Raw genomic sequence first — 13938 nt, 5'->3', positions numbered from 1 at the left:
AATGTTTATTCTCATTATCTAGTTGACATAGATATGGACTAACATGGTCGCATTACCTCTGGCTGGTTTCTTCTCTTACGAGAGCAGAGATGCACCGCTGATTTCACTAACCTAAGAGGTCATATTCTCTTGACTTCGTTGGATTGCTTTTTTGAAAAAAAAGTTTTAAAAAGTAGACCGAAGTAGACCAATTTACAAGAACTGAATGTTTGTTTTATCAACAAAGTTTTTTTGAGAGTTGAGTTGATAGCTAAAGCTAAATTGGCCACCGTAAAGAGATTCGAGTGCTGACGTTTCGAGCGTTAGCCCTTCGTCAGAGCGCCATTACAAACTCAGAGCACTTACATGTAATAATATAATAATAAAGGCTCTATTGGTAAACCGGCTTGCTCAATTGTACAAGTCTTGCGCTAGTTCAACAACATAAACAGTATTGCCGCTTTGGCTTGAAAGCAAAATGGAAAATACATTTCGGTGTGAAATACGGTTGGGCAAGGTTTCGAGCAGCCGAGACAGTCATGGCTGCATTGGTTGTAATACCGAATTGAAGTTTTGCCATGCACAAAACAAAGAAAAATAAACATTAACAAAGAGAAATTAAAAGATACAGGAAATACGAGCTTGCTTTTGCTGCTAAGAGCACTAAGTCCAACCCCATTTCCCTTCCTCCCCCACAAGGCTCAAGGAAGGGAGGGGGGAGGGGTGCTAATAGAGGTGGAGGGGGTTGGGACAAAACTCTATCAGACCAACCAACCAAGTTACACTTCTGTGGGGATCTAGTGAAGGGAGGGAAGCTTAATAGAGAGGGGTGAGAAGGTTTAATATGAGATTTAACTTTATTTCATAAAACGTCGAGTGTTTGTGTAGAGTTTGACTGCATTTTCACATGACCACATTCACTTTTAGTTTTAAATCGGTGGTTTCGGTACACAGTACGAACGCAGCCTAACAGAAAATAAAAGATCTGGACCAGAAGTCTCCCGTACGAGTATCCCTATTTCAACTCAGCGCCAGGCAAGGCAAATTTCTTGCACGTGGTCTCACTTCATGTGGCATGCTTAGTTAACCATTCAATTCATAAAATCGACCCCTTCTATGTCAGCAACACCGAATGTGCTGGAAAGAGTAACCACACAAGGAGAGGTGGTCACCCCGAGGGGGGACCCCTTAAAATTTTCGGTGGGGCTGTTGCGGCCCCCTTACGGCCTTCTTGTGATCCATTTCAGACCAAATGGGTGATTTTTCTTACCCATTTTCAGACCTGAAACTTAAAATTATACCCATTTTGAGACTAAAACAAAAACAGCTTAAAACCCCTAACCATTAGGGCTGCACATACCTATTTACCTTACAAAGGGAACTATCCCCCCACGGTCACCCCTATCAAATATGGTGATTTTACTGACAAAGAAAAGTCTCGAAATAAAAGACAAGGTGTTCGCTCGGTAAGGTTCTTCTGTGTTACTTTATTTTCTTTGTAAAAATTTCAAATATTTATTTCAGTTGGTCTCCTTGTTTGCTCTATTTAAATACCTTTCTAAAAATTATCAAGTATTTACAGTCTAAAGTAAGTTTCATAACAAATTTACACCAGGTACAGTTGGTCCTGAAACAACTCGGCTGATCAATTCGTATCGATATAAATTATCAATGTTACCGTGAATATCATCATCATCATTATCTTGATCACCACGGCATTACTGGGCCAAGGTGGACCGATGTGTGTTGTGAAACTGACATGTTTTGATATACAACATCAATGCTATAACGTCACCGTCAACATAACCACATCATCAGCGTCATCAGCATCATCATTATAAACCTCATCATCATCATTATCAACATCATCATCATCATCATCATCTTTAGCATCACATCGTCATCATCATTGCCATCGTTATCGTCATCACCACCATCAGTGGGCCAATGCGAACCGATGTGATGATATCCGTCAATGTTTCTTATTAAGATCGGATTTGAACAGTGCGTTATCTATCGTCGTTCAAAAGTGTTAACATTACTTTATTAAGCCATCAAAATGATTCGTATCTTCCAGTACACAAGATAACCGTTGTTGTTTTTCAGTGGTTTTCTTATTTAGGTTACAATCTTGAAGAGTATTCTTTGGTAGCTTCCCGAATGAAGATGTCTGTTTCGCTATTCATATCGGAGTCCGCGATGCTACTACATTCCGAAGCATTTCCTTCAGGTGGATTCACCGATGATACACCTTCCTTGTTAAGTTTACTTGTGACTTGTGCATCTATTTCTTTAGAAAGAAACACAGGAACCGAGTGACTTCTAGATCGCTCGTCTAACTCAATTGGAGGAGGAGACACAATGATCTCGATAACAGAGTTTCTTTCTACAGCTGTTTTGTTTGGTTGTACCATCGGCAAAGCCGTTAAACTTGAAGATCTTTGATTCTTTGCTTTCATTAAGAATCTTCCTACGTGGCTTGGATCAGGATCTACTCTCTTGGCTGCGTATGGAAATGAGTCTTTGCGATCAGATAGAACTGTAAGCGTCGAAGAACATCGTGAACGATTCGTTTCGGCGCGAAGTTTCGTTTCAAAAGGTTTACACAACTCGAAAATCTTACAGCACTTTGCGAAGCAGCCTTTCCATATTTCGCGACAGTCTTTGTTCATGAACAACAGGGAAAAGAACACGAGGCACAGAAATCCAGGGGCCACGAGATTGATCAGCGGCAAGATTGTGTTGTAACTAGGGGACTTGCAGTTCGTCGAGGTCTTGAAATGGAAAAAAAATATATTGAATGTCAGTAAAAGATTAATGAATACATCCCACATGACTCATCCTCGGTCCTCGGAGGTCTGGATCCAGGGGAGTAACCCGGGGAGGGGTGAAGTAAAACCCGCTAAAAATCGGCGCGAAAAAAGTTTTGCCGGGTTTTACTTCGTACCGTTCTGACAAACTACCCCCTTGCCCCCCCCCCCCACCCCCCTTGGGCACAATGCGCCAATGTACATGAATTCGAGTTAGTTGATTTCAGTCTCTTTTGTTCTTTTTAGCCGAGCAAGCGCGCGACACTCGAGCGCGTAACACCTAAGAAAAGAAAAAGTTATTTTTTTCGTTTCTTCCGACCCGACCCTCATCGATCAAAGAGACTGCTTGCAGTCTTAGTGCTAAGCAACGTCCCTAAGTGTGTATTTATTTGCTACCGGCCGGTGCGAGTTCATTCCGTATCCCTGTTGTCAGAGCTCTATACTCGCTGACATATTTCCGATCCCGCAAAAATCTTTTATCTGCAGGAATCATACCACTGCATGACAGTTTACCCCGGTGTAGTTGTTCCGGTGCGAAAACTCGTCCCGGGGTCGTGAAATTACGGTATGGCAGTTTACTTCACATGAAACTCGACGTCCAGCTCATGTACTTAATAAGTACTTTTGTACTGAATGCAAACATGCCAACCAGCATTTTGAACTTTCTCGCGTCATTTCAAACTATTGCAAGTGCTCTTGCATGAGTAAAATTTATGGGAGTGACGAATCTTTTAGTTTGCCATGTCCTTTTCTTTTCTATATTCTCCTCTCTTCAGTTAAGCTGAAGACTTTGAATTCCTGAAGTCACTAGATGATGTATCTTGATAGGAATGCAAAACATACTGTCTAAAGTTTTTGTCCGTTTGATCCGTCATACACGCACGGTCTTGGAACGAAAGGAGGAAATGAAGAATGAGACTGGAAAGAGAAGCGTGCGAAGTTTGCGCGCGAGAACCCACGATTTAGGTTGTGTGCTTCTCGCGAAATCACCCTTTTGACGATTCGCGTTTACTTCCCGGAATTCAAAGAGAATAAATGACTGTTTTTAAGTTTACATCTTGATCAGATCTAGATGGGTCAATCTTACCTGCAGACAATGAAAATAAACTTCAGAATCATGGATAAAATTTCTGACGCGATAAATGATGACGGTGTTGATTGACAGGACCACGCCCACTAACAGCAGCATCACCACCGCCATACTGAGAAACTGGCGCTCAACTCGCCGCATGGAAACTTTCTCTTCTCGCGCGCGAATCACGCGTGTAGTGGAGTCCAAACGAGCCTACATGGGGAAAATAAACGCTTCCATTGAACTCGTAACTTGTTTATTTTCCTTGCAAAGATAATCAGTTTACCCGAGCTATATACGAACGTTCTATGGGCAGGCGATAAGGGATAGGCATACTTCTTTACGTTAGCAGTTGAATGGATCTGCCAGGGGGTAGAAAGAAATTCCTGTTATCATAAGTACTGTAGACGCTTACTGGTGATCGTGAAGGTGTTTGTTTGAATGCAATTGCGGGGTGTGTGCTTAGCAGGTTGGAAATTCAAATCAAGATGTCATGATCTCTCGATTAAACGTCAACTTGAAACTTTATCGTTTAGCAACGCCAAGAAGTTATCGAAATAACACAGCATCTGTACTTTCATTAAGGCAATGTTACACGGGACAATTTGTAACGCAACATTTGCTGCAGCAACAAGTTGAAAGGTTTTGAAGACAATGTGTTGCCGCAACGAAGGCTTCGTTAAAGATTGTCCGCGCCCGTGTTTGCGCGCGTGAAGGACGGTGCCTACTAATATCGAAGTATTTTTGTGCGGTTAATGACTATGCGGGAAAAGAAGATCTTAGCAAGGCCTATTGGAATCCAAAACGAAAATTGGGGGTAGCCACCCATTTTTCAGAGATAATCAAGCAATAATATCTCTAAAAAGCGCCAAAATACAAAGCAATGTATGGGATTTTTTCCTAAATTGAAGCTTAATTATCTTTAAAAAACGTATGGTTACCCCCAATTTTCTTTCGAGATACCAAAAGCGTTTGCTAAGTTCTGCTTTCTCCGCATAGTTTTCAACCGCGCAAAAATATCTCTATATCAGTAGGCACCACCTATAGGAAACCCGAGTATCTCGAGATGCGCAGAACGTATGTGCAGTAACAATAGTAGGCACCGTCCTTAAAATTGTTCCTTGTAACATCACCTTTACAAACTCGATCCGTACCTTTCTAAGATGCCATGCAATGGACCACAGCAGAGACAGTGACACACCTAGCGTGACCTGCATGGGTAGCGTGACAGCAAAGTAAGCCATTTGAAGACTCCCAGAACCCGCGGCCAGCAGATCCACGAAAAGGAACTTGTATCCAGGAGGAGCAATGAAAAGACAGCAGGCCACAATGATCGCGGGCCCCAGCCAGCATAACACAGACTGTAAGAAGTGAATCTTTATGGGTTGTTTGAAGACTGCTCGTCTTTCGCGTACGATTACTGCGTAAGTGTTCGCAATGAAACACATCGCCCAGAACGAGAGAGCCAACCCAAAGTAATGTGATGTAGCTCCTGGAAAATAGACGAAGGAAAAAAGGACTCAGCTAAATACAGTGATGTTCCTAAACGTAAACCTCCATCACCCATCGCAAAGTTAAGTAAAGGCATTTTTGAGCCACAGATGGCGATTGGTTGCTAAATGTTTCCCTTGTTCACTTGTTTTTGTGTCTTACCAAGCACTGGAATACTCGTGTCCTGGTGTCCGAAGGGTTAATGTCAATACAGATGGAATAGCCTCAGAATGCGATAAAAGGGGCATATTCAACTTCCGGTTGCCGGCCGTGGCCCAAACACACCTTATAAACTTTGATGGTTCTGATCTAATCTACCCCAACGATCCTAAACGTAAGTTCACTCTCTGGAAATGAACCCTACCAGAGATTTGAACTGCGTTGCGTAAGCTGTTGTAGTAGACTGATATCTTTAGCCTTAAATACACAAGTTATTGTAAGTAGTCCAAGCAAGTAAGTACAAGGCGTCGAAAGACGGAGTTGCGCGTTTTTATTACTCAGTTTTAAGTAATGGTAACAGTTAGAGGCAATTAAGCGCAAATGACAAACAACGCTTGTCGAACACCGTCAATCCAACCCCAGGTGGTTTCTGCTCAAGAATTGGCAGGAGTCAAACATGCGACAAGTGTAAAAGTTCCCGCCACAATTTTGCAAAGAAGACTACAGCCAAACGTGAGACTATGAATTGGACCACATCTCACGAATTGTCGAGCTGAAGATTACGCGAACGAGTGAAAAAATCTTCCGTTTACTGAGGCTACTGATTTAGCCACCTGTTTTTCTGATCAATGAAAAATACGCATTGTGGCAAGGCTTTTTCGTTCGTAAACGTTTGGTCGCAATCCCTATACAAGTTTCAAGGACCTAGAAACCAGAAGTTGCGTTAACTTTTTGTGACCGCTGGTGAAGCTTACAACGCTCTCCCCAATACTGCCTGGTACGCTGGTTAGTGAGTGCCTTTCTTTTGGTAACCTATGATGCTATTCGCCCAGGGCTTTAACCGCTAAACTAGAACTTCCACCAACAGTTCGTTTACCTTGAAGTTTTACAGCCAGCGAAGAGTGACCGCGAGGCTGCCAATACAACTGTTCGCTGCAGAAAGTCTTTTCAAGTCCCATACGTATAGGAATCATCTTGCAGCAAGCTAAATGGCAACAAAAAAGAAAAAATTAAATCAAACAGATGCTGAAAGTTATTCAGTTTTTGGTAATGTTTATGAGATTGGTGGTGTCTTCGATAACCCCCCTACCACAGACAAGGTGAGTCCTCTTCGAACAAACTTGTAATGACCAGTTCTCTAAGAGAAATTGTGTTCTTTTGGGAAGATTTTCAGATGAATGGGAATAGGCAGAATTCCGTTGTTTTTGGGAACTGATATTATGTGTTTTCTGTTATCCGTGAACCGGGATAAATTTAGCCAGATTTGTCCCCAAAGAATGCGCCTTTATATAGATGTACCTTATGGTTAATAATCTACACCTTGAATTCTTGAAAAACCATACATATCATTGTACCTATACGACAACCAATGTACATTTGCTTCTTACCGAGCAGAATACAGCAAACCATGATATGGAAACGTAGCACGTGGGGAAACTTGCGGCTAAAAACAAGAAAAAGTCGAATGAGAAGCTGCAAAATTTTGTAGCCTTACCCTCCCCTCTATAGTTGAACAATGTTATGTAGCGTAGAGAGCATCCATGAAAGGGAAAAAAAAAACACGTGCGAGGACTTATAGTTGAGGGCAGCGAGTCAACATAGTGAGTCCTGAACTGTGTAATAACGAGAGACAACTGCGAGTTTGGATTAAAACAGTGAAACTACAACACAAGGTGTTGTCATTCGGTGTACCGTTTAAAGTTCTGTCCAAACCGCTGATTTTAAAGATAAACTGAAACAGGCGTTTACTTAGTGAGCAGAAGCAATGCTCTACAGGTGTGTAGCCTGTACATAGTGGTATATGACACGCTCACACTTAGGAAGAGCTCAGTTAGAGATAACCGTAGTTATAGTGTTTTTGGGAATCTTCGGCTAATTGAAGTGTTTGGTATGATGCCCTGATACATTATTAAAACTGCATCTAATCCACCGCAATGAAAAGGAAAAAAAATCAAACGTGCCGAGTGAGGAAAAACACGACTGCGGCGTACAATATGGGCGGGAAAATGTGCACCGCTGCCAAATACCAAGCGCGGGAAAATGTGCACGCGGTGTCAAACGTGCGAAACCATGCACGAAGTTCCAAGCGCGGGAAAACGCACAGCTGGTGTCCAGCGCTCTAACCGCTAGGCAACTGACGCTTCAAGTTTCAAGTTTATTCAAAAATTCAAAAATTTAGCGAAAAAGAGAGACTGGCCGGCAGGTAGCGAGAGCTAATCTAGGCAGGCCAGATTTACAACTGTTTAATTACAGTTATTACAATCATAGACAGAACAAATAGAATTTAGGGGAGGTAGAGAAATCACGAGTAACGCACAGACACAAAAAAAGAAAAAAAAAAATGAAAAGTTAACGAAAAACAAAACTTAACGCGTTGCAACTAATTGGCGAGACGTATTTTCTGTACTATGATAGGCATTTCAATATAGTCATTTTCATTTACCAAAACATTGAGAAGCTGGCAAATTTCTCCTTTCCTTTGACGCTTGCCAAACGACGAAAGCTGATGAGAGTCCGAACTTTTTGAGCGCGAGAGTTTCACTCAGAGTGAGAGTTAGAACGTGCCTTAAAAGGCAGCTTATGCAGTATGGTACGTACTTACAGGTTTTTAATGTTGACCCAAGTGATGAACGTGATAACTGAAGCGATGACAACCAACCAGAAACCCGTCACAACAATACCATAGTACAGCCTCTGGGTTAACGGCGATTGTGTCGTCCAGGCACATGGCGGTCGACATTGGCCGTTATCCTTATCGAGGGCTAGGGGCGAGTTACATTTCACTGGTAGACCTGTAGACAAAAAGGGAAATTTATGAAACCAGTCTGCAATCTACCGTGCGTGAGTCCAGCAAACTCTGGATTAATTTGGATAATTGAAAAAGAAACAAATCGAGATTAATTTTTACCTTGACTAGATGTCTGGTTTGAATTGATCACCCCTTCATTTCTCGCTGGAGTTGTTCTGTAAAAGAATTTATAGATAGGTATGATTTCAGTGCCAATATAAATTATTTTCTCCCACTTGCCTTGTATCAACCGCACGCGCAACTTAGTGATCTGATATCGCAACGCCATTAGACTGAGTTGAGAGTTGAAAAACTCAGTTTGCGGTATCAGCACAGCACCAGTTGCTAACAGGAACAAGTTGTCGTCTTTCATTGCTGATGACATTGTTGTTTTGTCTGATGACGATCATATTACTCCTGTTTTGGGGAAGCTGTGTTGTGCACTTACTTATTTTCAAGGCCTTCCAGTGGGAAGGCGCCGGGCTATATTCGTGAACTTCTTCAACCCCAGACTGAAGGAAGATACTGTTTACAGTCAAACAGTCATCGACTTTCAATGGTTCCTAAGACAAGTTATAAACAATGCTAGAGCACACTCTTCCATTGGACCTGAGGAGTCCATCCAATGCTGACTTTTTTAAAGAATCATCTTAAAACTTATCTTTTTTAAAAAAGCAGCAGGGCCATGACTCGAGCATGCGCATTACGGTGCGAACGATTTTGAAAAGTTTAGCCTAAATTTTTCAAACACCGTCGAAATGAGTATTGTAGAGTTTTTATCGGTTTTTTTTCCGCCATCCTAATTCTACTTTGATAGTTTCAGCGCTTTAGAAATGTATTATTATTATTATTATTATTATTATTATTATTATTATTATAAGTAAAGGTTTAGATATACATAGGCAAGTGAAAATAAACGATAAAACCGAACGTTTCGGAGTCGTCATGACGTCGTCTATTACTTCGAACTTGATAATGGCGTCATGACGACTCCGAAACGTTGTTCGGTTTTATCGTTTATTTTCACTTGCCTATTGTTGTTGTTGTTTATTATGACGACTTCAAGAAAGGATTACAGAACAAATCCTCGTATTAGAGGGGATAATCCATCTTGAACAGACATAAGTCGAGTAACGCCTTTCGCAAGCGCTCAAACGTATTTCAATGTTTACTTAGGCTAGTCTGTTGGATTACTGCATAGTTTATTCGATACCACAAAGTTTTAGAATACACATCAGAACATAGGAATGCTGCGAAAAGTTATGGGAATTATTTACGCTTCAGACGTGTAGGAAGACACACAAAAATAGAACCACTCCCTTGTTTGCCGCAGCTGAGCCTTCAGTCCAAGGCGCCCTTTGGGATGGGTGTAAGGTCCCCGCAGTGTTCAGCATCAAATTTCTCCTTGTAATAACTTGCGGTCCCGAGGGAGCCCGCAATAAAGGGAGTTGACTGTATGCTGTACTCAGATAGCCTACCCTCTTTGGAATAACTTTCAGCATCTTTTGAAGGATAGTACCCCATCTCTTCCACCCGACTAACTGCCCCTTGGTCTCCAGGATGATAATACCTCAAATAGCTATAAACTGGACGACCATACTCCGAGAATAAAATAATAATAATAATACAGAAAAAAAACTGGGCAAGAGAAAGGAATGGCCTAAGATAGCAAAGCCGGCGGCATGCTTCACTGTTCTCATCAGTTTGCGCCAATGTCATCCTTTCCCTTCCTTCAGTGTCAACCGTATATTTTATGCTCACACGTCATGAGCTATTTCGTTTTGTATAAACCGAAAGAGCACTGCAAAAACAACGTTTTTGTTTAGTTTTTCCTCGCTGAAGTAAGTTTGCTGGCGTTTGGTTGATTATGCGGAGTAAAGGCAAGTTCTTGACGTGTGATTTTTGTACAATTTTTGTCGCACTTTTTTAGCGCAATTTTTCTGGCGCTCAAGTTGCAGTTTCAAATCGACTGTGTATTTAATAAACTAAAGGCGATTTCAGCGCAATTTTTTCCGCAGGGGTTTCGAATATGTTTGAAACTTAATGCAAACGTGCAAGTTTTATCAGAAAACGTACAGCGATATCTGAAATCGCAGCTGGTTTTATAAACGTGCGATTTGAGGATCGGAGCCTTGCGCGAGAAAAAGGAAAAATTGCAATGAGGGTGCGACAAAAGCTGAAAAAGTTGCGTCAAAAATCACACGTGGAAAAGATGGAAGGCAAATCGTCTGGGCGACGCGCGACGCACGATGTAACATTTCAAACTCGTGTTTTCGCGAGCATAATTCACATGTCACGCGAGTACAAGTGTCAGCCGGTTTTGTGTACGGGATACTGAAAAACAGCTGAAAGGTGACTTTCGATCCTTCTCGCCACGTGTCTGCCAATAGCTCAGCGGGCTGACGATAGCTTGTGTGCTTTTTTGTCTGAGAGCACGATTGATTACACTCTTTGGGTTTAAAAATGAGACAGTACTCCTTGTAAAGTATGCCAGTGCACATGTATGTGACCACCTTTCACTTTGGTATTGAGTTGCCTGGAGTAGAAGCAGACGATTTTTCCGACTCTTGTGAAACCAGAGCCGGAAAAGGCGCTGTTCTCGCGGGCTAGCTGTTGAAGTACTCCATGCTCGCCTCGTCATCTCCTCATTCTCTTCTTGGCTTTTTCTTTCCACCAATTACCGGCGTGATAAAAAAAATTAGTGACCTCTTTGGGTGACCGCCCTTTTTCCGAGACACATCAAATTTGGTGTGATTCACTGATATCCATATCAATAGCTAAGCCTGATAATATCACAAGTTATGCCTTCCCAAGCCAATCAAAAAAATATTTACCTGGCATGATAGTGAAATACCCAATCAAGTTGTACGTGACAAGACAACAAGTGACTTTCAGATACTTTCCACTTGACAAAAGAAAGACAACAAATAAATCTCCCTCACTCACATTCATCCGCTCACCCAACTTATGCCTGCTATGGCACAGAAGGCCTCGACAAATCTACAATGGAAAAATTATCCGGAAAATCGCCTTTCCAGGGGGCTTTCGAGTTGCCAGCTTCTTGCCCTGCGAAAGATTCCCGTATCGTCGCGAATGGTTTTAAAAACTATCTCCTTATGGGCACGACTCGAATTCCTTTTTCCAGGAGCACAAACTCTTTTTGACCAATAGTTTCGGGGAATTTTTTCTCGGTACGGTGGTAGTTTGATCTTGCAACATCTAAAACGCTAAACGCTACAAAATCGCAGGTTCAATGGCGTTCATGTCGGACTTGCAAAATCCTGAGGCTTGTTTCATTCTTTTCCTCTCTCTTCCCTCAACTATCAGTGACAGCAAGGCCATTAATTTTGCCATTTGCTGACGTGATTTATCTCATCATTTATCCTTTTTTTTTAATCCTCACTCATCTATCAGACTAGCTCTGTAATAAAACAGCTTTGTCACTATTTCAGTTTCATAAGAAACAGAGATCGAAGTGACAGATGAATTTCTTGAATTTTTAGCAAGCCGCGATGATATGATTATTGAGCAGATGTCGCTCCTCATGATGTAGTATTAGTGTATGAAAGGGACGACTAAAAAATCCCTCAAAGGAACACCCGTTTAACACTTCCAAAACATTGTGTCCCGACGGTGAAAAAAGTGAGACATAATTTAATATTTCACGCGATTAATATTTTGGAACGTGTCTCATTTGACGAAGAGTGAAGAAGCCCAGACTGACAGGAATCGTGCGTGCGGTTCGTACCACAGTTTAACCCGCGCTCATGACATGGAAAAAATGAATCTAGACCGCAACAGACACCTTTAGTATTAGAGTTAAAGAGTTTATATGAATAGAAATTAAAGAAACAACAACAGACGCTCATAAACATAAACAGACGGCTTTCTCGTTTGGATCGTCTTGCAGATAAATGTGAAGTATCTTCCTTGAAGAATGCAGTTCTATCTAGACTGATTTATGCCGATACAGGGTTGTATGCGAACTACAATTTTCATGTTTTACCATGCGAAAGACGAAACTTTGCGGGTCAACTTAAGATTTGTCTCAGTCCTCGCCCGTTTTGATCCCAAATGAGTCGGGGACTGAGATTTATAAAATAATGTTGTGATAACAAAACCATTCTATGTCGATCGACGAACACGCTAATGACAAATGATATAACAGGCCCAAGGAACAATATTTTTTCTCTAACACATACAAAAATGATGAAAATTTACTCACTCATTTAAGCTGGAGTGGGAAGGATGATCCGGCTGGAAGACGTAGAATATCGTAGGTAATGTTACTGTTGTTACAAGAATCAAGTGAACAACATAATAAGGCAGATTTCGCCGAGGAGTCTTCATCGAGTTGCAGTGTGTTCGCCTCTCTGACAAGGCTGAATTTTCGTATCACTGTTGCTTGCCAAAATTTGTTTATCGATCGCCAAACATGAAGAAACGACGAGAGAATATAAACAATAGGTCAAGTATAGTTACTATACGTAAATCAGTTTCGTCTGCGGATGTAATTTTATACTTTTTAAGGTGCCCTGTTTACACAATGCTGTTTTTATTGTGTTTTTTGACAGGTAAGACGGAAGTGAGAATTAAATGTGCTATTAATAATAGCGCGGAAAATAGGAAATGTCTACGGGGTTGTCTCATCGCTTCGATTAACTGGGAATGAAGAGTAGTTTATAACATCGCAGAAGGCTAATGGTTAATAAGGAAACATAAAAAGAAAAAAAATAACGATATGATCCCAAAACGGATTGCACTATGCTTGACAATTTCCGGTAAACCATTTCAAGAACGCTTTGATGAAGGTTAGTTTTCTTTCACCGAAGAATGGAGCAAACGCCACTACGTGTAGTTGTACGATCATTTTTGCATGTTGCTCACAATGTTCGAGGGAAATGATTAATTAATTTAATTACTTGGAAGCACGTAGACACGTGTCACACATGCACGTTTTCTCGCGCCGTAGAATGCACGCCAGTCATCGCAATGACACTTTCCGAGGAAAAAGGAAATTGCGAATTCAACACTGCGATTTTGGCATTTTATCTAAAATTGTGGCCTTCTCGCAGAGTAAACATCTTTGTTCTGTGCTGTTTGTCCTGTTTAAACAAAACGCCCTTAGTTTGTTTGATAAAACCTGTGACGTCAGAGTGATTGAGTGTATCGGTTCCGTTCATGAGATAACCTCAGGTGTCTCACCAACCCTCAGATCACGGATGCGTTAAAAGAGGTGGATGGGGAGGGGGAGGGGAAGGGGGACTGTCTGTATAGCAGTGAATAAGATCTTTGTCGTAGATTTTGTTTGGAGGATACGGGGTTCCTGAATCAGTTGAGGTAATCCAGGGATTTTGTAATGTCCTAAATTGGCCAAAGTTGTAACAATTCAGGGTGGGTCGATCGTTGCACTACTTTCTAAAACTTCGACAACTCGGAACGTGTACGTGCTCGATAGACAGCCCTATGACTGACCTATTAAAATACCACTGTAGATCTCAGTGGGAGTCAGTATATTTGCACTGTATTTGTTCACAATACATTACTCCGCTTGCAACAACACCATGCGCGTATGGTTTATCAGTCAGAGGCTTGCGCTGACCGTATCTGCTAAGACTCTGCTAACGTACCACAGTATT

General features: G+C 41.5%; 1 protein-coding gene across 1 annotated transcript; it reads right to left on the bottom strand.

Annotated features, from left to right (window-relative positions):
• Positions 1-1441: 1441 nt before the first annotated feature.
• On the bottom strand, positions 1442-12805 carry LOC146461810 (uncharacterized). Its single transcript, XM_085086492.1, has 8 exons — positions 12525-12805; positions 8420-8475; positions 8114-8303; positions 6900-6955; positions 6389-6496; positions 5016-5353; positions 3877-4074; positions 1442-2753 (listed from the first exon to the last, which is right to left on the bottom strand). Exons 1-8 carry the CDS (start codon positions 12647-12649, stop codon positions 2103-2105), a joined length of 1722 nt encoding a protein of 573 aa, XP_084942618.1. The 5' UTR covers positions 12650-12805; the 3' UTR covers positions 1442-2102.
• Positions 12806-13938: the final 1133 nt, after the last annotated feature.

Source organism: Pavona decussata, unplaced genomic scaffold, assembly GCF_977016875.1.
Source record: "Pavona decussata unplaced genomic scaffold, jaPavDecu1.1 SCAFFOLD_195, whole genome shotgun sequence".
NCBI classification, from domain to species: Eukaryota; Metazoa; Cnidaria; class Anthozoa; order Scleractinia; family Agariciidae; genus Pavona; species Pavona decussata.
This window is presented reverse-complemented; position numbering and strand designations above follow the sequence as displayed.